The sequence below is a fragment of the Lampetra fluviatilis genome, chromosome 5 (genome assembly GCF_964198595.1).
Source record: "Lampetra fluviatilis chromosome 5, kcLamFluv1.1, whole genome shotgun sequence".
NCBI classification, from domain to species: domain Eukaryota; kingdom Metazoa; phylum Chordata; class Hyperoartia; order Petromyzontiformes; family Petromyzontidae; genus Lampetra; species Lampetra fluviatilis.
The window spans coordinates 23797607-23824309 of NC_136279.1; the positions used below are offsets into that span (position 1 = coordinate 23797607).

The following is a 26703-nucleotide window of genomic DNA, read 5'->3' on the forward strand; positions in this document are numbered from 1 at the left end:
TTTGAGCTTTGTTAGTAATGTACAGTGTCCTTATTTTATGTGAACTGAATTTTAGTCGATGGGCCAGAGGATATTCGGTAGATATTTAGGATTGTGCGGGCAGACATTTAGGATTACCAGTTTCTGTATATTACAACTCAAGGTCGATAATGTGATAGCATACTAATTAACTCATATTATTTCGATTCAAACACGTTGGTGCAACTCGCGTTTTGCCATCTCAGGTGGGGTATCAACAAGTCAAACATTTGGTCCTGCTCCCACGCTCCATTTGGTATCTCGTGACGCATTTAAATGGAATGGCCCCGCCACCCAGCGCCGCCAGGATTGGGCGGCGCAAAAACTCCAAGCCACGCCCACACCCCGGCTCGGCCCCGCCCCCCTTTGCGGCGGCTCGCGACGCCATTGGCCGAGGGGCGCGCGCGCGGACGTGGGCCTCGATCGACGATTGGTCGGCGAGGCCCGAGGGGCGTGGCGTTGGCCCCGCGTATCGGGGGAGGCGCGGTCCGCGTGCGGCACTCGCCGGGCCGACGCCACCGTGCGAGCATCTCGGGACTACCGCCTCCACGCCGACCTGCCCGCCTCGCACCCTCTAATCCGCGACTCTTTAACTTCCCTGCGGCTCCTCGACTCGGCAATACCGCTGCCCCGACGACGACGACGGTGGGGAAGGTTGTTTTGTGGCGCCTCTTTTGGAAGGGAGGACGGGGGGAGAGCAGCCTATGCAACGCGCCGTCCGCTAGCGCGTTAAAACCAAGGTGAGGTTTGGTTTGTGTGTGAAGAGTTTATTTTAGTTCGTTCGCCGTGTTCGTTACACGCGCACGGCTGGTGCGGGCTGCCCCCCCGTGCTGCCCCCCCCGTGCTGCCCCCCCCCCCCCGTGCTGCCCTTGAGCTGCCCCGTGTTAACGCGCGAGTCGCTGCTGCTGTCCACGCACGGCCCGCGCTTACTGCGTGCGACGCGACTTCGGCGATGTTATAACACCGTGTAGCTCTTTCACAACGAAAGCAATCGACGTTTCGGGCAAATGGCCCGATGGTCGCCGTGGTCAGCGTTGTTGTCGAACACCAAAGTGTCGAGTTGTTGTTAGAGAGAGAGGTGTTGGTTGCGGGATTCCAAAGTTTCTGGGGAGCGGTGGCGCAGTGGTTGGCGCACTGCGCGAGGAACCTTTCGTCCCTCGAGCTCGATTCTCGGACACGGCTAACATCCGTGTAAAGTGATATCTGAACAAGCTTCGTCTCCCTTCGCCACCAACCAGCGGTTCGGTATTCAACACTGACCAGAGGTTGAAGTATGGTCAAACACCACCCCCCCCCCCACATGAAACGGAGTGGGGAGTCCCTCATCCAGCAGTGGCCTGACCAAGGGCCGCGCTGGTTGATTGTGCCCAGACCACACGGCAGACGCCGGCGAGTTGTTGCTGCTGATCGCGGGCTCGATTAGGGTGGCTCGAGAGTGAACAACAACAACCACGACAACATCACCCACAACCCCAACACGGCAAGGCAACAGCGATGGGGGGCCCCGTGATGTTCGTGCATGGCGATGTCTGTGGCCACAGTGCTACTCGTCACGCATTCCTCAACAAGAAGTTGTTCTTTTGAAGACAGTCGACCTCTGGAAGGGCGATTTCCAAGGAAAGGTTCAAACACTGCACTCTGATGGCAGGGTGTGATGGGCGGGGGGGGGATGTCGCTTGACCATACTTCACCGCTCTGGTTAGTGCGGGTTGAGGGAAGGGGTGCTGCTGGTGTGTGTGGAGGGGCAGGGCTGGCTCGGGTTTCACTCGCCACTGCTGTTAGCCGTGGCCGGGACCAGGTTCGTAGCGCAGTGCGCTCACCACCACTGCGAGTGGGTTAACTTGGAAATAACCGAATTGGAGAAGTGAGGAATGTCCCGCGAAGAGCTGTTTTCTATTTGTGTAAGTGCTGCCGTGTATTGTGAGCTCACGAGGAGAAGATGACAATGATATCGTGCAGTTCGGTGCAGTTGAGAGTTTCGGGTGTGTGGATTGTAAAGTGGACGAGACGTTGGATAGTAAACACTGCTGCTGCACTGTACCAGGGTGAGGCTAACCTCTGTGCCAGGTGTGCACGTGGACTGTGCCCTCCCTGCATGGCTCATAGACCATAGCCATAGCAGGCCGACACTGCTGATGAGACACTTGAGTGTGGAAACCAGTACAGAACTTTGCTTGTTGAAGCAAATGTTGAAGAATGTATGTACTCCCATTCGGCCGTGGGATGTGTAAATTTAACATATCTATTTGTTTTTTTATGTGGACGGAGATTTATGAAGTGAGACGAATTGTCTGCTTATCGTATTATTTGCATGGTATTCTCTGCAAGGACCCGGATGGTGATGTTGTCTTATCTGGTGGCACACACATCTGTTGGGAGGTGGTGATCTTCGAGAGCCAGATTGCAAGTTGTGGGTTTTCAACCTTATACAAAATATAACAATGTAATGCCACATCCTGTTGTCACTCGGCTGCTGTACGAAGGCCTGCTCGCACTGATGCCAGTTGTTTAATCATCGTTCGCCACACTGGTCAGTTGCCACTATCAAAGTCGGCCATATGGATCAAATATCTGTGTGCCCTGGAGGCCAGAAGCCGCCATGTGGAGGGCGGGAGCTTGCTTGCCATGTGTTGTTGTTCTGCCATGCTACGCGATCGCTGGGGGCATTATCAGAGTGCGCTGGAGAACGTTTAGGGTGCTTTGTGTTCGCGATGCGGAATGTGCTGTTCGTCAGATGTAGAAATCCATGCTGAGCAAAGTGGGGACATCCATGTAAGTTACTCTAGAGATTTCGATCGGGGATTTATTTGCCTGCAAAGGAGATCACGTGGTTAAGTAAAGAGAATGTGTGGGACGTGACTCTAAGAGCCGAGTCTTCCAGGGGTGAACCTAAACTATTTGTTTTCACCACTAAAAACAAAACGAACAACTGTGATCTCACAATTGCAGACGCACTGTCGTCTCCAATTAAATCCGCAGCCCCCTATCTAACACGTGAAGCGGATTGTAATACGTTCGGATGCGTGAGCACGCTAACAAGCTTGGTAATTACAGTGGTGCTCTTTTGATTCTTGCTGAACATCGAAAAAAAACCCATCCCCAACATTCTAATTAATGGTGTGCGATGATCCGTGCCGCTGGTTAATTAGGAAGGCGTCACGTGACCCAGCAGTGTGCTAGTTAATTAGCCAAGGCGTTTGTTCCGCAGTCCTATAGCCAGACTCCTCCAGCCACGATGAGGATGAGGGTTGAGCAACAGGAAACGCGGCGGCACAGAGAGACCAGGGGCGTGCCCAGAGACGCATCGAGCTGGTCGAATAACTCTGAGCGGACAGCGCCCTCTGTGGAGCGCGGCTTGTGGCTTCGTTGATAAGTCCCATTGTTGAGACCAGCAGAAGGCATGATGATGTCACTGCCAAACAGACGTTCCATGCCCATTAATCGGTGCCCTTTGCGGCCGTCGTCGTGACCACAGACAGACGGGCGTTCCTGTGTATTGGGTAATTGATCATTTGAATCGATCACGGTGGTGGTGCTTTGTATATTCCATGTCATGCAGAAGCACCACTAAACCGGCACAGTCCTTATGGAACAGTGTGGCGCATTGTGTTATCCATCGGGCTGTTGTTGACTCCATGAGCTGATTATTTAACAATGGTTGCACCTTTGAGTCATCACATGGCCTTCTTATTACACGACGTTGTCTTGTCTGCTTGCTGCTTGCACACTCGCTACAGTAGTTTCTCGTTTCACTTCATCGCACACCTCACGGCCACCACCAAATCACCCTCAAGGCGCCAAATCTTATCCGATCATGTAAGCTAAGCAAGTTTAAGCCTGGTTTGTACTTTGGATGGGTGACCATCAGGGGCTTTCCAGGTGTGATAGGCTTGGGGCTATGAGATGGCCATGTAATGGTGCAGTGTCTCATATATTAGTCTTCTCTGGTACTCAGTTTTCCAGGTTTCCTCTTGCCAAGCCAAACACTCAATCATGAAATTGGCCTAAATCCGATTGTAGGTAGGAGCTTCGTGAAACATTTCCTGAGGCTCGGTGAGGCTTTCGCCTGGTTGATAATTAATGGGTATTACAACATTACTAATACACATCTGTCCTTTGCAAGAGATTTGTTATATATTCATATCCTTGGGTCTTTCGGCAAAGTCGCGTAGATCGGTTCAAAGAAAATAACAAAAAACTACGACGTTTCGATCGCAACACAAGCGTTCTTCCTGATGGCGAACGCTTGTGTTGCGATCGAAACGTCGTAGTGTTTCGTTATTTTTTTAAATTATTTTCTTTGAACCTCTCTACATGACTTTCCCGAAAGACCCAAGAATATGAATTCCTGCAGTCACGAAAGCTTTAAGTCAAGATTGGTTATAAGTGGATAAAGAATCGCTACACTTTACCATTAGTCGAAGAGTCTTTGGCTGCTGCTATAAATGTCCACGTGATGAGCCACTTTGTTGAGCTATCATTTGTGGCCAGGTCGATTCTGACAAAGAGCTATACAGCTCAGGAGGTCTTACATGGTCAAATAAGAAAATATTAAAAAATAATAAATAAAATTAGTTAGTGCCAACATTGCCAATGCTGTATTAAGCACATTTTTTTAATTATGCCACTCGATTTTATTCCAATGCAATTGTGTTTTTGTTTCCTGCTCATGCTCCTGAAAGATATTCCACGTCCAATAATTGGATTCTCGTCGGGTTAAACACAGGATTGATGCGTTGTGTAGAGCTCATCGTGTAAGGAGACACGTACACGCAATGGTGCGTGTGGATTTCATTGCATTGTATCCCGTGTAACACTGATGGCCACACTTTGTTGGTCACCTTACCATTGTTGAGGTCAAGAACAATGCTCTATTTCTCGGGGGAGGCCATGTCCTCTGTCTGTGATTGATGCGTTCTACTTTGTGCTACTCGCCTAACTATTTCCAATGCAGTGAATACACAAGAGGACACGAGCGCACATTGTAGTCTATGTGCAGGATTTAGCAATGCGGTATTCCCCTTCCTTTTCCGCTGTTGGACAGGTTTGTGCCATTTTTAAGCGTCTACAAATTTGTAACTTTACAGGCTGAAAACACTTGACATCCACTGTCAATGGAAATTACTCGAACCGATATTGCATCCATTTACAAAAGGGATGCATCGAACATGCGGTTTAATATTGATTCTGAAGGTTCATATTATGAAGGATCATTGGCCAAAATGTCACTTCATATGATAGTCATTTCACATTTTGGACAGTGCCCCTTCGTTTGGGGAGATTCAACGACAAATCCATTGAAGATGTCGTTCATCATTAGGATGCTTTCGGTCATCATGGTTTTCGACTTTTTACCTCTTAGCAACTAACAGTAACGCTCAGATTGCTCATTGTTGTGGCCATTACTCACTTACCATTGCCTTTTTTTGCTCACAGTTTATGCTACAGCTGTTGAATCCAGAGTTGCTGACTGCCAGATTCTGCCCGTAACTTTGAAAGCAAAGTGAGTGGAATGTGTTCTTTTTCATGCTTTTGCCAAACAGCTGAACATTCTTTCTACAAACATGCCGGGTGGTTGGATGCTTCTAAATGGCATTGCAAATATTGAGTTGTTTTAACGTTGTTTCTCCCGTGCACGTGAACCGTAAGGTATTCTGCCGCCGGTGGGTGTTGTGGGGTAATGATGATGGAACGCGCTGGACTTTGCAGTCCAGAGGTCACCGGCTCGATCTCCCCCTCTGCCCACCCAGCAGCAACATAAATGGGCACACCCAAGCGAGTTTATCGCTTGCGGTGCGGTGGAGTGTGGCGACGCTCACCTCCTCCAACACATCTGGTCGGTGTGGAATAGTCGACTTAATAGACTTCCTCTAGTGGAGGTCCTTCTGCCAGCAATGTCGTGAACAAGCACGCAGGAAATTGCAGGGCTTCACCTTTATCCTTTGCTAACGCTCTCAGACGACGCGCCCCAATTCGCTGCGGCATGTTGACACTTTTCCTCCCACATTGCCTTCGTCCCCAGTTGGCCAGCGGAGGCGTAATCAGCTGTGAACATGCACACTCCAAAGTACAAAGAAGGCAGCTAAATGCCATTTGTATAAATACTGTACCACATTGCTGAACGAGCTACGAGAAAAAGTGTTTGAATTAGTTGTTGCTCTTAAGCCTATTCAAATTTGTCCCCAATGTGGGGAGGGGGCTGGTCAACACAAGAAGACCTTCGGGTACAAATGACAGCAGGAGCCAATGCTGGCTATACCGTGCTGATGAGTCCAAATAAGGGTAAAACGGGTACGCAGTTGCCTTGCAGTCCTTTTTGCTGCCAACAAAAAAACTTTCCAGAATCTGGTATGGTTTGAGCTGGTGGCCATTGGGGTAATGCTGCACGTTCACAAAGTACAATCCAAACACGAGCTGCTCATTGTTTCAATGCAAGTCACTCCACCTCTTTACTGTACACGACCTAAAGCCGTACCATTCGCATTAATCGGATATTCTGGTGTGTCCACACATTAGCTGCGTTTGATCCTGTGTTGGATGCTCGTAATGCTCGCGCCGATAAGACTAGCCCTGTGTGTTCCGTCGGTCATTTGTCCATCCGTAGCTGTAGAAAGGGAACTCCATGTTGATGCAGTAGTACAGCGAGGCATCAAAAAAGACTTGACTACACAGTGCCCACAAAAGTATCGTCTTCGTAGTTTTCCAACGGCGGGTTGAACTGTAGTTAAAATGTCGGCAGCTTATTTCCTTAAGGCGCGTGATGAGCGCTGGAGACGAGCGTGGTGGAGATGTGGGCGGACGGCCGGGACTGGAGCGTGGCGACGCGGGGACTCGCTCGGAGGCGTGGGGTCAGGAGGAACGAGGCTCTGCTGGGACAGCGAACATGGTTCACACTGCCAACGCGCGTGCCCGTGTTGTTGGCCCACTTCGAACTGCTGTCTCATTTAGACTTTTGTTTTAAGCGTGGATGACATCTTTATGTAAAAGGTGCAGTGCTACAGTTTTGATCGCACCACTTCTGGCGAAAGGGCCTCCGCTGGAGCGAACTATAGATGGTATTTGGCCTATTCTTCCACTATTTAACACCTTATCCCACCACACGCGACCCGCCGATGGACTCTGAACCCATTTACACTGCTGAGTGGATACATGTGGTGGTGAGGTAACCTCTGGATTGCAGGTGCAGGGCACTAACCATTACACCATGGTACCTGTGTACCTTTATGGACCCTGCTTTATATGGGTTACCGTACTACGTTTACTTCACCACTCCACACACTGCTCTTCTCAAGTCTGAAAGTCCTCAAAAGGCTTCCGAGAGTTTACGCTTTAGAAGATTAAGAGCTCAGAATAGCTCGTGACGTGCGGTGACAAACACGCCGGTGGCAAGTGCACGCACGCAGAGGTCACGTTGGGGTGCTGTGGTAGTGCAGGCGCTATTCGCTTCATTGGAAGGAAATCTTGTAAAGAAAATGTGTTTTTTTTCAAATGCAATTTATTGAAAAGTTTCCCTTAATCCATTCACCCAACTAAGCAGCTTCAATTGCATATATGGATTGCAGTAGTTATTGCTGTGGTCCATGCAGAGCATTGTCTTCCCAATTGTTATTCCCATTGTGCCATAATCTTCGTTCTGAGAAATGAATTGTCCACTAAATTCTCGTAAAGCAATGCATTCCACTCGTGAGAGAATGATCCGTGGAAGCAGATATCACAGAACTGTTTGTACTTTCTAGCATACTTTGCTACATGGCAGTCAACGTGATATTTATTTTCATTCTCCGAGCTAAGTTTGAGTTTAGTACAAAACTAAGTGTAACACATTCTTTGGTGGCCAGGCTTAGGGCATCAACTCGCTACACTTGAGCACCGGGATTCAAACACAGGAAGTAAGCGAGCGGTATCTGCTGAGTTGCTGCGATTCCCGGAACCACCTGGCCTCTATTTTTGTTTGACAGCTATTGGCCAAGGGATTGCAATTGCTATTTTGGAGTTTACAGACATAATCGTACGGAGCTTTGAAAGAGGCCCAATTATCCTTAATTGGCACGTCTACTTCCACTGCACGGAGGTAATCGTGTGCAGGCTTTTGTTCCCTGTGATGAGCGGCATGGCAAAACGAGTGTTGGCGTTTCGGCCACCCGAGGTCGTGCGGGGCCCAGCTGCTTATGGCTCATGAAGCCGCTGCTAATGCCAGGCAGCCGGTGCAGCACTAGCATTTCCGATGAGCACGGTTGGCTACGTACGGCGTGAAAGTAGTTCAACATGCATATGTACGTTTTGCATTTTACTGGAAAAGATACTGTGTTTCCTACATATGTGTTTACAGTACAGAAAATTACAAAGCTCTTTTTTTTACGCTTCGTATGGTTTTCCTTTTGTCGTAAATTTTAACTGTGTTTAGGAAGGCGCATTTTCTTAAAATATTCTCAAGCATCTCGTCAAATTGTATTTACAATCCTTTTTGCACAATTAGATTAGATTTATCCAATAAAAATGGATATAGGCCATTACATTAATTCAGTAAGGCAGGACCCAGTTAAACCATAAGCTTGTTTTGCACATTGACTGAGCCAATGGTAATTGCTGCACCATGTGAACAATTTCGAAAGTCCATGTGCCTTTGCATAATTCTGATTTATCATTGAAACTGGATTGTTTTTTGGATCAGATCCTACACATTTTTCTGCATAAACACTAAACACCCACTGTTACAGTCACCTGGCACTTATTTTCAAGTGAAAGCCCCTTGTGGGTGGTTGCAAAGTATGCCAACATTTTAACCGCCTCCAGTGCGGTGGTATTTAAAACCCAAATTGTTTGTTTCAAGAATAATTTACGGGGAAGGTCCCACTTTTAAAAATGTGAGTTCCCGACTGGTGATGTTGCAGGATGAAACTGCCAAGAGCGTTACACCGTGAACTGACTGTAAAAACAAACAAGGCTGAAATCCCAGACTGGTAAATGTACCCCCTTGTGTCGCTGCCGCTTATAAAGGGGACCTATTCACCGATTAACATCGTCAGTGATTGTGGCGTAACACGATGCTGCGTGTGTTTCTTTTACGATTAAAATAACTTCCCTCAAGGTATGCAAAGTGCATACTGTGAAGCGTACCATTCCAGTGTTTCATGCATTATTTAATTTTTAGTAGGTGAGACTGTTTAAGAGGAAGTTACCGACATCAAAAAATTGAAACTTGGCATCGTAGCTGACACGATTTGGCGACGGCAGATTGCACGCGTTTGCACTTAACTGTGTTCATAATAATTTTGGGAAAATTTGGGCTAATTTAGTGACTTGACACTAATTATTTTTAGCCATTGGGAATGTAATTTGTGCTGATTGTATCCAATATTTAACAAAAGTTGCAATCTGTCTGCTGCGCCAGCAATTATGTCGCTGTGTGTGGCTGCCACGGTAATCATTGATTCTTTCCCAGCTAAAATGCGTTTATTTTACGTACGTTAAATAACCTGACGTGATTGTCTGTGTAGATTACAGCTATGGCATTAAAACACACACAACCAGAATTGCATTCGAGGTGCAGTCGTGAATTAGTTCCAATAAAAGACCTTTTTTTCATCAAGGAGAATTGTAATAATTTTCGCCGACGAACATTGAATAAAACAAACGAAAACCAATTCTATGCCTTGTATTGACACCGGTCTTTGTCCAATTACGCTTGCAGGTGCTTCCTTCGCTGGGGGGACGGACTGCAGCCATGCCCATGTTCAGGCAATCCAAGCGCAACTCGCGCATCGACCGCGACATGATCAGCGGCCCGCTGGGCGACTTCCGGCACACGATGCACATCGGCCGCGGCGGGGACGTGTTTGGCGATACGTCCTTCCTGAGCAAGCCCGGGGCGCCCCCGGACCGCGCGGCCGACGCTACGCCGCTCCCCTCGCCCGCCGCCAGCCTCGCCGCCCCCTCCGACGCCTGGCCGGCGCCCGCCGCCGCCGGCGCCAAGGCCAAGTTCTCGTCGCCGGACTCCGGTCTCTTCGACGAGTCGGCGCCACGGGCGGACGCCGAGTGGTCCTTCGCCTCCCGCGGGAGCCGCGCCGGAGCCCCGTTACCCGCGGCGGGCGGGCACGCCGCCAACGGCAAGCCCGCGGACGACGGGCGCGTCGCCAACGGCCACCCCAAGCCGGAGCGGAGCAGCGGCTCGGACATCGAGTCTTACGACAACTACGGCGGAGACGCCGCGCCGTTCTCGTCGCCGAGCGGCGCCGACCCCAGCATGGCGTTCGACCTGGACCTGGGGCCGTCCATGCTGGACGACATCCTCAGCATCATGGATGTGAAGGGAAGCTACGGCTCCGCCTCTGCCTCGTCGCCGGAGAGGCGTGACCCGGCGCCGAGAAAAACGTGGGAATTCCACCGTGACCTCGACGAGGACGAGGAGGCCGGCGAGGGGGCCGGCGGCCGTGGCCGCGCAAGCCGGGTCGGGACGACGGGCGACGGCCACGGCGCGCCGGCGCCGCGCAACTGGAACCACGACAGCGGTGTGGTGTACGAGGCGGCGAGCCCGCGGAGGGACGACGTGTTCGGGGGTGCGGGGGCCAAGGCGACGCCGGCACCGTACGCCTCCCCGAGCCACACGGTGCGCTCGGCCGGCAGCCACGCGTCGTCGGGCAGCTCGGCGGAGAGCGGCGTCGCGTGCGAGGACGAGCGCAGGAAGTTCTCGTCGGGGTCGTTCGACAAGCTCTCGGACGACGAGCCCGGGGAGTCCTACACGTTCGACGACGACGACGACGAGATCAGAGTTTGACGGAGGAAGATGGCGAAACTAAGAAAGAACAAACTTCACTGCGCGTCTTAAACGGGCGCTGCTGCTCTCGAAGCGCAGGGCCCCACGGTGGACTTGCAACCGAACGTTTTTTTAGTTGATGGCAATAACAGAACTCGGGAAGGAATGAACTCTCTCTGCTCTGTAATAATTAGACGAACCCCTTTTTAAACGGCGGTGTTTAGCCCCCTCGGGTTTCTGCACGAGACTGCGGGTGCTCGCGAACTCGCTCGTCACATTCTCTTCATTCTGCACATCTCCCGTCGGGTGAAACTGGAGCCGTCTCAGCAGCAGCAGCACCACCACCACACCAGATGATTTTACTGGGAGATGTCATTCACCACAAAGAGCACAAACTTAATATTTATATGATAGTTGAAAAGTTGCCAACACGTGAAATTCTCTTTCTGTTATTCATTGTCTGTTTCTGTTGAGAGATTTGCTGTTGTTCAGAGGGTGGCTGGTGTGTGTCTATCTCTCTCTGCGTTACTCTCATGGGCGATCGAGTCCACGGTGTCGCGTCACGTTGGGCGTGTGAATATTGCCACTGCCTTCTCAAGGCCACTAAAACGTCGTTTGTATTTTTCTTTTCACGAATGCTGCTGTGCTGAAATGGACACCCTACTTAATGACCACCACATGGTATGCACATTATTTTCACGTTTGTGAGAATTACAACACTAGCCAAAGGGATATACATGGCAGTTGTGTGTAGAATGTGCTTTAAACTTTCATCTCTAAACACACGCAGGTCTTTTAGTTAGTTTAAATTATTCTGCTGCTTTAAAGCTTTGTAATATTTTCAAGCTGTGTTTTTATAATTTAGACCCGTTGTAGTTAACGATCGTTTTGCATCACACATCGGTTCTGCCCACACTCAGCCATAGCACACTCGCTTAACCCTCACCGCTGTGCACATCGAAGCGAGCACACGGAGTGTGCGTGCGTGTGATTGGCGGATGCTTGCCAAGGTTTGGAATGAACGAGGATCGCCAGCAGCCCCTGCACTCTTCACCGGAAGACCATGCGCAACACGAACGCTGACATTTTTTTTAAAGCAGAAAATAACTTGGAGGTTGAACATAATGCTTCATTGGTTTGGCTCTGGTTTGACGATTAGAAGTCTGTAAGCTACGTGGATGGTTTTAACACGGTGCTGTCATGGGGGCGCGACTTGCCGCGGTGGTGCCGAGCGGTCCTCCTCTGGATCTGGGGATGAAAATCATCGGCAGGCAATCCAAGTGGGCTCCTGGAACGCGATCTGCCGCGTTGTTTTCTACCTGCATCCTGAATTGAAGAGGATGCTGCCACTGGTTCTCAAGATGGTTGTCCCATTCATCTGACCGTATCTGCGTCTGGCGGAGGTCCGGAGGTTTGGAGAGGTGGGCTGCTGCCGGGAACGACGATGTCTCTCGCTTTGACATGACCTGCAGACCTGATGGAGAAGAGCTTGCTGTTTAAACCTCGTGGTGGCATGGATCGCGGTCACGTCAAACGCAGACCCAGATTTATTCACGTGCAACAGGATTAAAAGCTACACAAGATGCAAGCGTGCAGTTTCCATTGGTATCGTTACGAACTTGGCTATATGCTTAACGGGAATAACGTCTACTGTGAACGTTTATGACGAGGTGGAAATATATTTTGCTCAAAAAGAACAAATGTGTATACACAATAACTATGTAATCCGTTAAATAATACTAATTGCTTTCCTGTTGGTACTTCCTTTAGAATAAAATAACATTTTTGAAAGTTGCTTGTTCTCGGCTCATATCATTTATTACAGAACCACCCTAGCTTTGTATTTCATTTCCGTCCGTTCGGCTCAAGTGTAGCCGATGGTGCGTCAGACGGACCGCGATTGTCCCTGCTGTGAACGCTTGGACTCTGTGGGTTGCCCCTGTGGGTTTTAGAGCTGTTGATGACGGCGCTAATGTACATTTGACTCTTGAACCCACATCTACATTTGTTTTTATCGCCTAGGATTTGGTTTGGATATTTCCCACATAAAGACAGGCTGCGATTGCTTGTGAATGTTCAAGATATTACTATTGAAGTGGCTCGTTTTTCATTCATTTTTAATGGTTGTATTTCCAGTTTTAGTTTTGATCACATTGGTTGACAGCAGCAGGATCGTCTTGAATGTAAAAGCCACCGTGGGGTCAATATTGTAAAGGCTCTTTCTGGACACTCGCCAAAATCTACAGATTTGTGCTCACTCATAAATCCTTACAAATGCCATCCTTTAAAGTTGCGCTCTTCACTTCAAAAGCCACATTCCAACCTAAAGGCCATGTTACAGTCATAAGGCCATGTGCCAAATTTAAATCTCTGGCAATTTCAGGTTCATGTGCCAACCAAGGTTAAGTGCCAACTTAAAAGCCCTGTTCAGCTGTATTTAAGTCCGTGCCAGCTGCTCGCGAGCCGCCAATGGCGACTTGGAAAATGTAATTACCGTTTGTGGCACGTTTGCCACGGGGGAAAACCCTTGTAGCGTCCACGGCGCTTCATTTCAAGCAATTAGAGGTGCACCCGTGCATCAATGTAATTGATATGAACTCTCAAACGCACTGCATACAATTGGGCTTGTCTGTGTAAGAATCAATTCTTATTGATAAGAATGCGTTGCATATGGAAGCGCAGCATGCAGAGCCGTGTACTTCACTCAATACTGAAAGAATAATAAGTAATAGTTAAAAATACTTTTTAAACACACGCTTTAATGAAATGTACCGTACTCGTAATGGCAGAACTCCACGACTCCAGGAAGTGGCCGCAAAGCTTGCTATAACGTTAAGGGGCCGTGGTGATTTATAGCCAACGTCAGTTGAGCGTGGACAATTATACCCAAGCCGAAACATAACATAAAACAATGTTTAAAAATACATATTATTTGTATGATAGAATATAGTATTGTCATCAGTATGACATAAGTATACCAAGTTTGCAGTCGATACCACATTGGGAAGTGGGTTAAAATTGAGTTACAAGATTTGAGGATACGACGACAACAACAACAGACAGTGAGTTCATAGAAAGCGTGTAAAAATACAAACAAGATGAGCTCGTGGATTAGAGAACGCATTCACATTAAAGACGTCATTGTGACTTGTGACTGTAAACTGGCTTGAGCAGGACACGTGGTCGCTAGGGGGGCCGATGGTCGGCGGTAGACTGCCGATGGAGCGGCAAGCCCAGGGAGGGAATGCTCCTGTAGGGGCGTCCTGTAGGGGCGTCCCACACGGAGATGGGCGCGTGTGCAGCGGACGGGAGGGATCGTTCCCTCAATCTTTTGTCGATCTGCTGCTGGATGAGGGCCTCCGCAAGCCATGTCGGTCATGGGGGTTGTCTGACCATATTTCACCACATTGATCGGGGCAAGTTGTTGAGCGGGGATGTGCCCATGATCAGTTCAGGTATCGCTCGCCACTGATTCCAGCCGAGGCCGGGAATCTAACTCTACTTGCCATAGTATCAGTGTCTCATCTCGATGAAGCAAAATAATCGAAACAATGCTCTCGGTACTAATTACGAATCCGGAACCGCTGGAGAGAAGCGACGAGCTAGTCCATGACAGCCACAAGTAGGCGTGTCAAGTTGAACGTGTGTCTCTTTGAAATGCAGACAACAGCTTCTCTACACAGGTGCAAAATCCCGACCTGACATCATAGTCTATGCGTGCGCTTTACCTGCGTAAACAATGAGTCATTGTGGAGAATGTGTACCCACTTCTGTGAAAGATTAAAACGCTGCGATTTAGCGAGGCGGTTTGGCACGACCGGGGCAATGTTTGTTTAGTGTTATTGACCACCGGTTGCTAAGAGGTGATCAGGATTTTGCAAAGGTTTGCTGGAAAGCTTTACAAACCTACACACGGTTGTGTTACCGATGGCGAAGAGGCTATTCGGGTGCTCAGCACAGCCGTATATACACACACACGTAGCGACGATGGCATAGCCGCAGTGCGGCACGGTGCCGCGACGCCTTTCTTCTCTCGCGTGGCCCTGAATGGGAGTCGCAGCTGCAGGTCGATGTCTGGGGTTGTGGTCTCACGCTGCTGCGTGAACCCCACTCGTGCCCTCGGAGATCGCTGGCATTGGACAGGCTCAGACAGAGACCCACAGGCTCGCATCGACTCGCAGTGGTCATATGTTCACTCAGACCCATGAATAGACACGCTCAGAGACCCATAGACTCAGAGACTTGCACAGAGACCCATAGGCTCATGCAGACTAGTGCAGATCCATCGACTCAGATATGCATAGACTGCCAGTGGGCGAGTTCACACAGGGACCCATGTACTCGCTCGGATATCCACAGACTCACGATTTGTTCCACTGTTGCGTTGCGCCGCGGTCACATTGGGGCGATTATATAATTTTCAAATTGTGAAATACCTCCAGAGACCTGGTCGGATGTGGTGCGACGGCGAACTTCCACCACGCAGTGAAGTCATGCTATGAGTGATGAGAGCACGGAAATATGTGGAGGTGGAATCGGTAATTTACCGCCCGACCACAAAACGTATGCGGATTTGCACATCGTCGAATGCGCCCCAGTGATTGCAGCATCGCATCGCATCAGCGAGAGCCGTGCCCTTTGTTACTGCCGTGTTACCCATCCACAGGAAGTGCCACCTAAACACGAGTCGGTGGGGGGGGTGTGAGTCAGGATCCACGGCACGCTGAGCTCCAGTTCACAAACATTTACTCGCTTCTTGCAATCCATTGCGTGCCACGGAGTGTCCTTGGTGAAGGTGACACGACCCGTGTCATGATACGGATCCGAGCTCGGTTCACAGAGCAGTTGGTGGTGAACTTCACGAAAGATTGTAGTTTTTGTTGTTATGCCGATCGGTGTTGGACTACCTGCCGTGAGGTGCCTCGGGAGGGTGGTCGTTTACGACAACACAACAACAACTGAAAAAGTGTGCATAGAAGCGGAGATTGTAAGAGGACATACACAGGTTAGAGACATCATCCACACGACAGTACGATGGACGATGGCGAGGCACGTGGAAGCCACGAAGGAGATCCACCGTGAACTCACAAGTGAACTCAACGTGAGTATCACGTTGTTGTGTTGATACTTGGGGACTTGCTGTTTAGGAAACCGGCCATGCTGGGTCAAGGGTTGCGCAACATTTTTTGAGACAAACCAGGACAACAAAGAACGACATAATTTACACTTTACGCAACCACGTCGCTGTACCTTGACAGCTTCCGAACCGCTCACCAATCACTTCCGAAGACAAACACGCGTCGGACAACATTACACAATACATGTGTACACACCATTGCGTTTACTTGTTTTAAAATGAATGTCACTTTCCTCTATCTTACTTTACTTGACATGAATTTAAAAAATAGAGACGTGACTTTGGCTGTCACTACATGTACATGTTCACTGTACAGTGTGTAGACATGGCGTACTGCATCGATTGTCCTTGTGAATTACGTTCGTGAGGTCTTTCAGTCGAGGAATAAAGTGGCCCATCACCACCCTCAGGTCATTAAAATCAGTTCCAATTTACGGAAAGCCGTCAGTGGAGGCCTCTGCTGTCGGAATGTGGAGTTGGAATCACTGGTTGAGGACCATCACTGAATTAAGATGAACACCACATAACTCGAAATGAGCAGGGACCTATAATGTTCTCAGAATTCATTTAAGTTCATAGTATAAAATATGCTTGCATCTCTTGACTTAAAGCTTTCGTGACTGCAGGAATTCATATTCTTTGAGACTTTCGGTCAAGTCACGTAGATAGTTTTGTGTTTGTTATTTTCTTTCAACCTATCTACGTGACTTAACCGAAAGTCTCAAAGAATATGCTTGCATCTTTAATTAAAACATTTTTTACGTCAAGTTTGTAATAATGTTATGATATGTAATTGTTTTTACACCTGTAGCTGTAATAATGCATACAAGCCTTACCTCCCATCTGTTACAACTGTGATATGAGTGCTGTTTGTTGCTGGCTGCTTGACCTTTTGGGCCTCGGGGTCGGTGCTCAGGGACTGTGTTAAAAAAAAACAGTCTACTGGAGAGGTCATTCAATATTTAGACCTTGGTTACATTTAGTCCGTTTTCTGTACGTAGTGATGATGATGATGATTAGGTGGGCTAAGCGGTGCATTGTGGAGAAATCGTTTTTAATCCCAAAATTGTTGTTTCCCTTGCAAGCATCCTCCTCTCTGCACCCGACAGGAACAGCCAAAGCTGATTTTCTGTGGACCGCAAAGCGGTGTGTGTTTGGACAGACGGCACGAGCGTAATTATGATGAGCAATCTCCCAACACCACCCACCCACCAACACGACCATCAGAGGGTCCTGTGAAACTCGCTTCAGAGCAGCGCACGTCAACTAATAAGGTGCCCGCCTCGACAGAAGCGCACACCCTCGGTGGAAAATAGGTCACGTTGTGTATGTATGTCACGTACATGTTTGAGGATACAATTAAATAACAGTATGTGCTGGAAATAACTCCAGAACCATTCTTTTTGTTTACATCTTTGGTTGTTTTGGAGAATGACATCATCCACATGCTTCATCATTGTTGTGACAGATTTATGAACTGGGAAACCGTCTTGTTTTCCAACTCTGGCAATCGAATGATAGCAAGGGTACTACAATGGACAGCTCTTTTACTGTCCGTCCACTGCTGGATTTCATCAATGCACTCCACTGATAATCTGATGATCCTCACGTGTCCATGATGTCACAGGGTTGCTCAGGTTCACTTCAAAGCCAAGGGAGAACAGAGTCTATACCTGCCAGTGCTTCATCTGATGATCACCCAACACTGCATTGGCTCTCATGGTCCAACCAAATGCTGCAGTAAATGAACAATTATGAAGTGGATTATTAATTTCATGATAAAGATGGATATTAATCTATTATAAAGGGTACAGGCACATTCAACATTTAACTGAGGTTTTGCTTTTTTACAAAAGCATAATAAGACCATGACCAGTGGTCATGAATCACACATGCAGTAGACCCACATACTGCAGCACTCACGAAAGTGTTCAACCTTCCTATTTTCCTTCAAATAAGACAACACACTCGGAAACAACATTGCCTTAAAGGAAAAAAAATCGGCGACGTTTTGGGATGGCCCTTCTTCATAGCACGTGTGCTATGTTGAGTGTTTTTGTTAATTGTACTTGGGCACTACTTCCCAAGCAGCAGCATCAAGTAATACTGTATTCTCGTTGTGCATGCAAATAAAAATTAACCCCATCGTCAAATAGGCCAGGTACTTTTTTCCCTACAAACTTATACAAATCGGCAGTAGAATGAAAGTCAAACTTTCGTATTTCCAGTTTTGATGGAATGCCCAGCGTCTGGAACACATTTTCACATTTAAAGTGCGGAATGTGAATCTCCCTCCTCCCCGAGGCTATAAATGTGAATGTGTGCCTGTGCACAACACCAATACGACGGTGGCCTTGGACAAACGGTGCTTCTAAGTGGTGGAGTGACATTGGCTAAACCCGACACCGACATTGTGAACGTCTGCGTGCGGCTTGTGCAGGGACACCGTGGTAGTGTGCAGTGACTAAACAAAGCAGCAACGGTTCATTTGTGCACTACATTAGTATACGTGTTGCGTGTGTGTGTGTGTGTTTCAAAAGTCCGGCAAAAACAACCCCCTACCTCCTCGTGGTGCCGGACGGCAACGCTGTGGTGGGCAGTGCCATGGGGGGAGGGCCAATTTAGATTGACCATTCCCCTCATGGCGGTTGTAACCACCACAGCGGCCAAATGGGGGCTCTGGACGGGTGCGATGGGCTGGTAACTCCACCTTCAATTAATTACCACAAAACCACGTACAAATAAATCATCTAATTAAATAATCGTCTGACGGAGGCCCCGGGGGGACATGCGTCTATGACGTCTCCTGGCCAAATCCCATTTGGTGGAGCCAGGAGATTGAATATTTACCCTCGGGGCTCCTCCAGAAACAATAAAAAACCACTGAGGGTGGCCACATGGAATGTTCGAACGCTCACTGCGGAGGAGAGGCTGCCACTCCTCTGTCGGGAGCTGGACCGGTACCGCCTGTATCTCTGTGGTATTCAGGAGGTCCGGTGGGCCGGCTCTGGCTCCTGTCACCATGAGGGGTGGACAGTCCTCTACTCGGGGCGGGAGGCTACCAAACAACTGGGAGTGGCTCTTCTTCTGAACAAAATAATGAAGGGGGCGTGGGAGCGTGGCAGTGAGGTGTGGGAAGCGGTAAGCCCCAGACTACTTTGGACTCGCCTTCCCATCAATCGGAGGCGAGGAGTGGTGGTCGTGGTTACTTATGCCCCCACCGAAGACGAACATACGTGGAGGGATGCAGGCAAGGCCGATGGCTTCTATGACCTGTCACAGGTGCTAGCTAAAGTGGTCTCTTGGGATAGAGTCATCCTGTTGGGTGACTTCAATGCCCGAGTTGGTCATGATGCTGGCACCTGGTCTGGAGTGTTTAGAAGGCATGGGCTAGATCAGCTCAATAACAACGGTAGGAGGCTGCTAGATTTTTGTGCAGCCCATGGGCTTGTAATTACCAACACGCTGTTCCGGCATTGGCGCATCCACACAACATCATGGATGCATGCCGGGTCCAAGCAAGAACATCTGCTGGACTACGTAGTGCCAGAACAGCGGATGCGGGCCCATGTCCTTGACACCAGGATCTACCGTGGAGCTGATCTGCCCACTAACCATCGACTTGTCATCTGTAAGATGCGCCTGCCATTCTTCCACTCCGGTGGTGGGTATACACCCAGGACCCCATTCAAACCCAAGGTGGCCTGGTCTCAAACCCAAGGTGGCCTGGTCTCAGCGAACTGATGAAAATTGCAAGCGATAATTTAATCATCGCTTGCGGCTGGGGTTGGCATCATCCCCCGCTCCTCCATATGTCGAGGGGAAATGGGCGAGGTTTAGGATTGTGGCTCATGCAGCTGCAATGGCTGCTTTGGGTACACGGTCCAGACCTCCCCAGAGACCCTGGCTGACAGAGGAGATGTTCAAGCTGGCTGAGAAAAAGCGACAGGCCCACTCTCATCTTCTACAGGAATGAGGAGGCTTACCGCAGCCTTCGCTCGGAGGTTTGGAGAGCCGTGAGGCACTGTAAGGATGGGTGGTGGTCACGGGTTGCTGAGGAGATGGAGTCTCCCTCAATGGCCCGCGATCACAAATCACTATTTAACTCCATCAAAAGAGTAACCTGCAGCGCCACACCTATTACCATCATTAGGGGAAAAAACGGTGATCCAATCTCCGACCCCCAGGAAGAGGTTTGCAGATTTGCTGAGCATTTCTGTGAAGTCCTTGGGGAGGGGAAATCCCTCGGCATGGAAAACATCGTGGATGATCCTGCTGAGGCTGCGGTGTCTCAAATATTGGAAGAAGTCACCCCCTGTGAGTGGCTGGCTGAGGTGCCATCTGTTGAGGAAGTACTAAAGGCGATCCAGAGTCTGAGACCAGGAAAGGCACCAGGCAGAGATGATCTCGCAAGCGAAATGCTGAGGGAGGGTAGCGTCTGTGCACAGACTGCCCTACATGATATCATTACAAGTCTGGACCACTGGACGGGTTCCGCAGGATTGGAAGGATGCCCTGGTGGTCCCCCTCTTTAAGAAGGGGGACCGCACAGACTGGAACACCTACAGGGGCATCTCACTCCTCAGTGTGCCGGGACAGGTCCTGGCGAGGATTATTCAACATCCCCTTGCCAGGCACGCTGAGGAGAGGCTTGCAGAGCCCCAATGAGGTTTCAGGAAAGGGTGGTCTTGCACAGATGCCATATTTTCTGTCCGTCTGCTACAGCAGAGGTATAGGGAATTCCAACAAGACCTACATCTCTGCTTTATTGACCTGGTCAAGGCCTATGATACCATCAGTAGACCTGGGCTCTGGAGTATTCATTGTGCTTTCGGAGTCCCTGACCCTCTGCTCACGATCATTAAGGACCTTTATGATGGTGAGTGGGCCCGGGTAAAACTACGTGGCCGGGAGTCGGAGCCATTCCCTGTTCACCTTGGGGTGCGACAGGGATGTCCTCTGGCTCCCACATTATTTCACATATTTTTCGACCACGTAGTTCGTGAAGTCTTTGATGGCTGTACCGGAGGAATTTACATCTGGTATAGATACAGTGGGAGGCTGATCGATGCCCAGGTGCGGTCAAGGCATGTCACCCTATTGGTCAACCACGTTATGTATGCCGATGATCTGGTAATTGCCGCTCACTCAGAGGAGGAGTTAGAGGCGCTGCTGCTGAACCTGGAGTGTGCCACTAAGAGGTGGGGCCTTACCATCAGCTCCACCAAAACTAAGCACTTGTCTGGGTATTTTGTACCATCGGGTACTCCACCCCCACAACTCCCAATTGGTGATGGGGCATTTGTGGAGAGAGTGGAGTGTTTCCCATACCTGGGCAGTGTGCTCATGACCAGCTCCGGTTTGACAGCAGATGTCTCACTCCGAATCTGTTGAGCGGCATTATCTTTTCATCAGTTGCGTAACGCTGTGTGGAAGCTACCTGGTCTGTTGCTCCGCACGAAGCTTTGGGTCTTCTCGGCCACGGTCATTCCCTCCCTTTTCTACGCTTGCGAAACGTGGACCCCCCCTAATGGATCATCTTCGCCGGTTGGAAACATCTAGGCTGGCCTGCCTACGATCCATCCTGGGTTTAACCAGGCTGGATTGTGTGAAGAGCTCACAAATTCTTGAAAGATCTGGACAAAGTCCCATCGGTGAGCTCCTTCGGCAGGAAAGGCTGCTTTGGCTGGGTCATGTAGCCCGCATGCCCAGTCACCGCATGCCTACCTAAACAGCTTTCGTTCGACCGAATATAGAGGGCTAAACGGGCGCGCACGGGTTAGAGAAGAGATGGAGTGATGTGGTACAGTCGGATGTGGAGCTGAGTGGACTTGCTGATGACTGAAACCAGCAGTGTCAAGATCGGCCTCTGTGGAGGAGGCTCGTGAAGGACGCTGATACTGTGCAGTTGGAGGCAGTCGCACTCCAACAACAACAGAGGGCGGAGGAGCGACGCTTACAACAACGAGCGGAGCGCCGGGTGGCTAAAGCACAGCAAGTGAAGACAGTAGGAGGCACAGGAGGTGCATCAGCCAGTCATCTCAGTCAGTCGACCCGTGGTACCTGGGTCTGCCCCGTGACCTCCTACCAGCAGGCGTTCGACACTTCACGTGGCCTCAAGGTGCACATAGCCTGGCACAAGCATCGTTGTGACGACACCGCCACTTACTGACATGCGAAAGAGAGAGAGAGAATGCAGGCTTCTTGCTCGCGAGCATCCATCTGCCTTCACGGTCCCCAGACGTGCCAATGATCCGCTCCCATGTGGCCCCACGAAACAACACCCCGGTCCTTCTCGGTATTATTTTTAGACATTGGAATATGCCATCCCTATTCGCAACAGTGACTCACATGTGTGTCGTCTACGTGTATGCAAATTATATATATATACACCGTACTGTAATGTTGCAACTACGGTCACTATATTTGTGGGAACATTGTTTTGCCACTGAAGCCTCCGTTTCAATCAGTTTACATTCAAGATCACGCGTCCCAAAATCACATATCTCAAGATCACATGTCCCAAGATCACGTCTCAAGATCACATGTCTCAAGATCACATGTCCCAAGATCACATGTCTCAAGATCACATGTCCCAAGATCACATGTCTCAAGGACTCTAGCCGCTGATGCCACCACTGCACCTCCTCAACGCCGTCTGCCGCCTGTACCAGACTCAGAAGCTACTCCCTTGCATAGTCGACACAGACACACAGAGACCTGTACGCTTCTTGGCAGGGAGCGGTGGTGTAGTGGTTAGTGCACTGCCAATAACCCTAGCGACCTGAATTCGATTCCCGGCCACGGCGAACATCAGCGGTGAGTGCTGTCTGAACCAATCCTGGACAACCCCTTCATCGTCCCACACACACTACGATGGTGACGTATGGCCCAAAACCCGCTTTACTGACAGTGTGGGGAGGTCTTCATCCAGCAGTGTATTGAGGCAGGGCTTTATATTATTACTGTATAATAATGATGTTGTATTCCATAATGTACTTCATACGTATTTTGGTACAGGGCTCAGCTGCAGACTGGCCATTCCCTTTAGTGAATGATAATAGTAAAGAGAGGTCGAGTGGATGGCCAATGGCTTCATCTGAAGTGGATAATAAAGGTAATTTGCCCTGTAAACTGCCCCGTAGTTTGCCTAAACAGGATGATGAGTGGTGCATTGTAAACTTGTTTGGCAGAACACGGGGGCAGGCAATTCTCTGCATTCCTCAGCGCTTAATCCACAGTCTGGGATCTATTATATTGCTTCTCTAATCCCTTGGTTTGGCAATTACAGAACAACCGCATGAAGAGACGTTTATGTTTAAAATTACAAAGTGTACTTCTACCTCAGCAATACACAGTACGTATAGCAGTTCACACCACACACGCTGTAGTATAATTAAGGGCCACTTAGCACACTCCCATAATACAAAGGCAATTTGAACGGTCGCTGTTGGATCGATGTGAGCGGCAGAGAGAAATCTGGACAAATGATTCAGAGCAGGCCTCGTGAGAGCTGACTTGGTTGATGTCGGTAGCAGGGCGATTAAAATAACGATGTTTTGTAAGAGAATACTTTGCGAGCTTGCATCACGGCACAGGTATGAATATATATACACTGTACTGTACAGGTCTTGAAACCCTAACTCGAATAAAGTAAAATTGTATTAATTGTCCACAAATATGAAAGAGCTGAGTCCAAACAAGGGATTTTGCAGTGTATTCTTTAATGAGATGAGTTGGAAAGCTAGCTGATTTTTTTTACATCTAGCAGAGCCTTTTTTATTCCAAATCGAGCTTAGAAGTGAGTGCTTGCTTGATTGCTAAATGCTGGTTGACTGCCAAATGTTGAGGCAAATGCAACGCTGTATAATACACAACATCACGATTCTTTTGTTACCTTGTTATCGCTCTACAGTAAATAAAATTAACACATTGGTCAATTACACTGTGGCCTTCAAACGAGAAATACATTATGGGCAACGTTTCGAGCAATGGTCCTTCTTCATAGTATATACTGTTACGTGCCATTAAAAAATGTTTATTGCCCGAAACATCGATAATTATATTTCTTTTTTCTCTTCAAGGCCATTGTTAATGGAGTGGAAGATGGCAGCCTTCACGCGGCTCACTCTGTTCAGTGAGATATTACGACGAATGCCATCAACGCGGCGACCGAACATCGATCATCGATCTCGCAGAGCAACAACACAATGACGAATGTGGAATGCGTCGTTAATACGGTGCTACCGCCCCCAACTGGAGCCACTATGTAACCGCACCGGGGAATGATGAACAAGTTCGAAACGTGCTTGGCATGCCGTGCGGCAGTTGACGCCTGTTTCCTCATGAGAGCAAGCCACGTTTAGAAAGGCATGTGCATGGTGAGTAAGAAGGGACTCGTGGTGTTGTAGCATTACAGGCCTGCCTTTTCCATGTGCAAATATCATAAAGCAGAACTCCATCATGTCTCTCGACATATGAATACTGTGCAGATGTATTGTTTTAGTCCAGAAACCATGTGGTGTTCCACAAGGCCAGTGGTAATGACGAATGTGTTGAGCTTTTATTATTTTGTATTCGAACGCCCCAAAAATAACCTCCCTTGTGTCATTACGAAGAGCCCGATCTGCAGCACACGCTGGCACATCGGTTATTTTGACGCCAGGTGGCGCCTTTGCCTCAACAAAGACCCGTGGGTTCGACCGGAAAGGAGTTTTTGGGAACGTCATCATCGGTCATGGTCAATCCACTGCTTGCTGGATGAAGGCCTCCCCAAGTCGCCACCGCCACATGTCACGGCCCTGCCGTGCAACGATCCACCCAGCGTGAACTCATTTCACGAGTAGCTGGCTTCGTTTGTAGTTTCGCTAAGAAACCACCGAGGCAACACTTTTGCAAACAGGGGGACACTTGAACGGAGCGTATCCGTAACATCACGTGATATCCACAAGCTGCGGATATTTGCCCGAGTAATTCCCAGCATCAAACACCAACAGAAGTCGGTAGACTGTGTGTAGAATAGAGTGAGAACATTAGCTGCTCAATTTAGTTCAGTGGAGACGGTGATGTACTGTATCTGACCGTGAGGACATTGACGTGAGTTCCATCTGCCCGTGGACCAGTAACGATGCATTTTAAAATATAACAAAACCTACAACTTTTGGGGAAAGAATGGAAGTGAGTGTGCAGAAACTGCTGTCAATCATCTAGAAACTTCCAAAGGGGACGCTACTGAAATTTCAAACATTTAAAATAGGACCCTTACACCCCAAATCAATAAACATGCGATATATCTCACGTGGTGGATAGCAGTTTACAGTCATACTGATTTTCGGAGTCTCGTGGTGGGGGGAGATTTGTATTGAGAAAGAAGTGAGCGAAAGTCGTGTATTACGCAACGTTTGAGGTGAATAGGAAATCACTAATCGATGCATTAATGATGATGGGCAGAACAAGATAAACAAATCGTCCACGCGAGATCCCGTACAGGTTAGTTGGGCTCGCGAACACCTGGGGCACTTCCAATTGCATTCTGAGGTCCTGAAGGGGCTTTGTTGTTCCTGCTGCTACTGCTGCTGGTGGGAGACACGGGCGAGGGGTACAAGAGGAGAGGGCAGGCTGTTGTCGGCGGGCGGAGAGGAGATCTTTCGTGAAATATTTCATTTAAAAAGGGGGAGGGGGCACATAAAGCAAAGCATTGAAAAAAAACGAAATGATGAACGAAGCAAAGTGCCGACTACACCGAGCATCTTCGTGTTTCCTCTGATCGTAAAAAAGGGGAAGAGGAAGAGAGGGGAGAGAGGGGCGGGGAGCGAGAGGAAGAGAGGGGAGAGAGGTGGGAGCGAGCGAGGGATCGAGGAAGTGGATCTGTGGCGTTGCGGGGAGAGGGAGGCAGGAGGGAGGGAAGCGAGAGGAAGGCAGGAGGGAAGCGAGAGGCGAGGGAGGGAGAGTGGAGAGTGGAGGGAGGGGAGAGAGGGAGGGGGGGAGAGAGGGAGGGGGGAGGGTGGAGAGGCGGTGGAGGTGGAGAGACACTGCCGGCTGGAGCACCGAGCGCGTCGCTCTATCCGAGGTGCGGGCTCCGGGCTCCGGGACAGAGAGATGCCCGAGCGCCGTGCGGGGGAACCACCACCAACAACACCACCAGCAGCAGCAGCAACAACAACACCAACACAAACACCACCACCAACACCACCAGCAGCAGCAGCAACAACACAAACACCACCAACACCACCAGCAGCACAAACAGCAGCAGCAACAACAACACGGGACACAGAGACAGTAACATTCATAGCAGCAGGACAGGAAGAAAGAGAAACAGCAGCAGCATCAGGAAGAGCAGCGGAAGCAGCAGCAGCTCTTAGAGAAGCTATAGAAGAAAGGGCAGCAGCAGTAACAGAAGCAGCTGCAGCAGCAGTCACAGAAGCAGCAGCAGTCACAGAAGCAGCAGCAGTCACAGAAGCAGCAGCAGCGGCGGCGGCTAAAGAAGGAACGGGAGCAGCAGCCGCAGCAGCAGCAGTCGGAGTGTGTCTGCGGACAGGCGGTTGCCATGGCATTCGCGGTGAACTACACGTCGCAGTGGTGGGTGTCGTGGCTGCACAGCTTCCCGCACGTGAGCTTCGGCTTCCAGCTGCTCCACAGCGACTTCCAGCCGCAGGCCGAGACCTACCTGCAGGTGAGGCCCGCCGCCGGGAGCACCCGTCGCCATGGCGACCCGGTCACCGTGGTAACGCGACGAGCTCTCGTAACCATGGTCTACCGCTGACCCCGGTCACCGTGGTAACGCAACGAGCTCTCG

General features: G+C 49.5%; 2 protein-coding genes across 5 annotated transcripts in view; both read left to right on the forward strand.

Moving 5' to 3' along the window:
• The first annotated feature begins 498 nt into the window (after nt 1-498).
• On the forward strand, nt 499-12565 carry LOC144932789 (uncharacterized). Of its 2 annotated transcripts, XM_078857242.1 has the most exons (3): nt 499-758; nt 5455-5521; nt 9710-12565. In XM_078857242.1, exon 3 carries the CDS (start codon nt 9743-9745, stop codon nt 10790-10792), a length of 1050 nt encoding a protein of 349 aa, XP_078713368.1. In that variant the 5' UTR covers nt 499-758; nt 5455-5521; nt 9710-9742; the 3' UTR covers nt 10793-12565. The 2 variants fall into 2 exon arrangements, with proteins under 2 accessions (XP_078713368.1, XP_078713367.1); XM_078857241.1 differs by lacking the exon at nt 5455-5521.
• Nucleotides 12566-25909: 13344 nt separating this feature from the next.
• Nucleotides 25910-26703, forward strand: part of LOC144932790 (protein tweety homolog 1-like) — a 125269-nt gene continuing 124475 nt past the window's right edge. For all 3 annotated transcript variants that reach the window (XM_078857243.1, XM_078857244.1, XM_078857245.1), the window contains exon 1: nt 25910-26580. In XM_078857243.1, the coding sequence (XP_078713369.1) occupies nt 26455-26580 (126 nt within the window). In that variant the 5' untranslated portion in view covers nt 25910-26454. The remainder of the gene's footprint in view (nt 26581-26703) is intronic.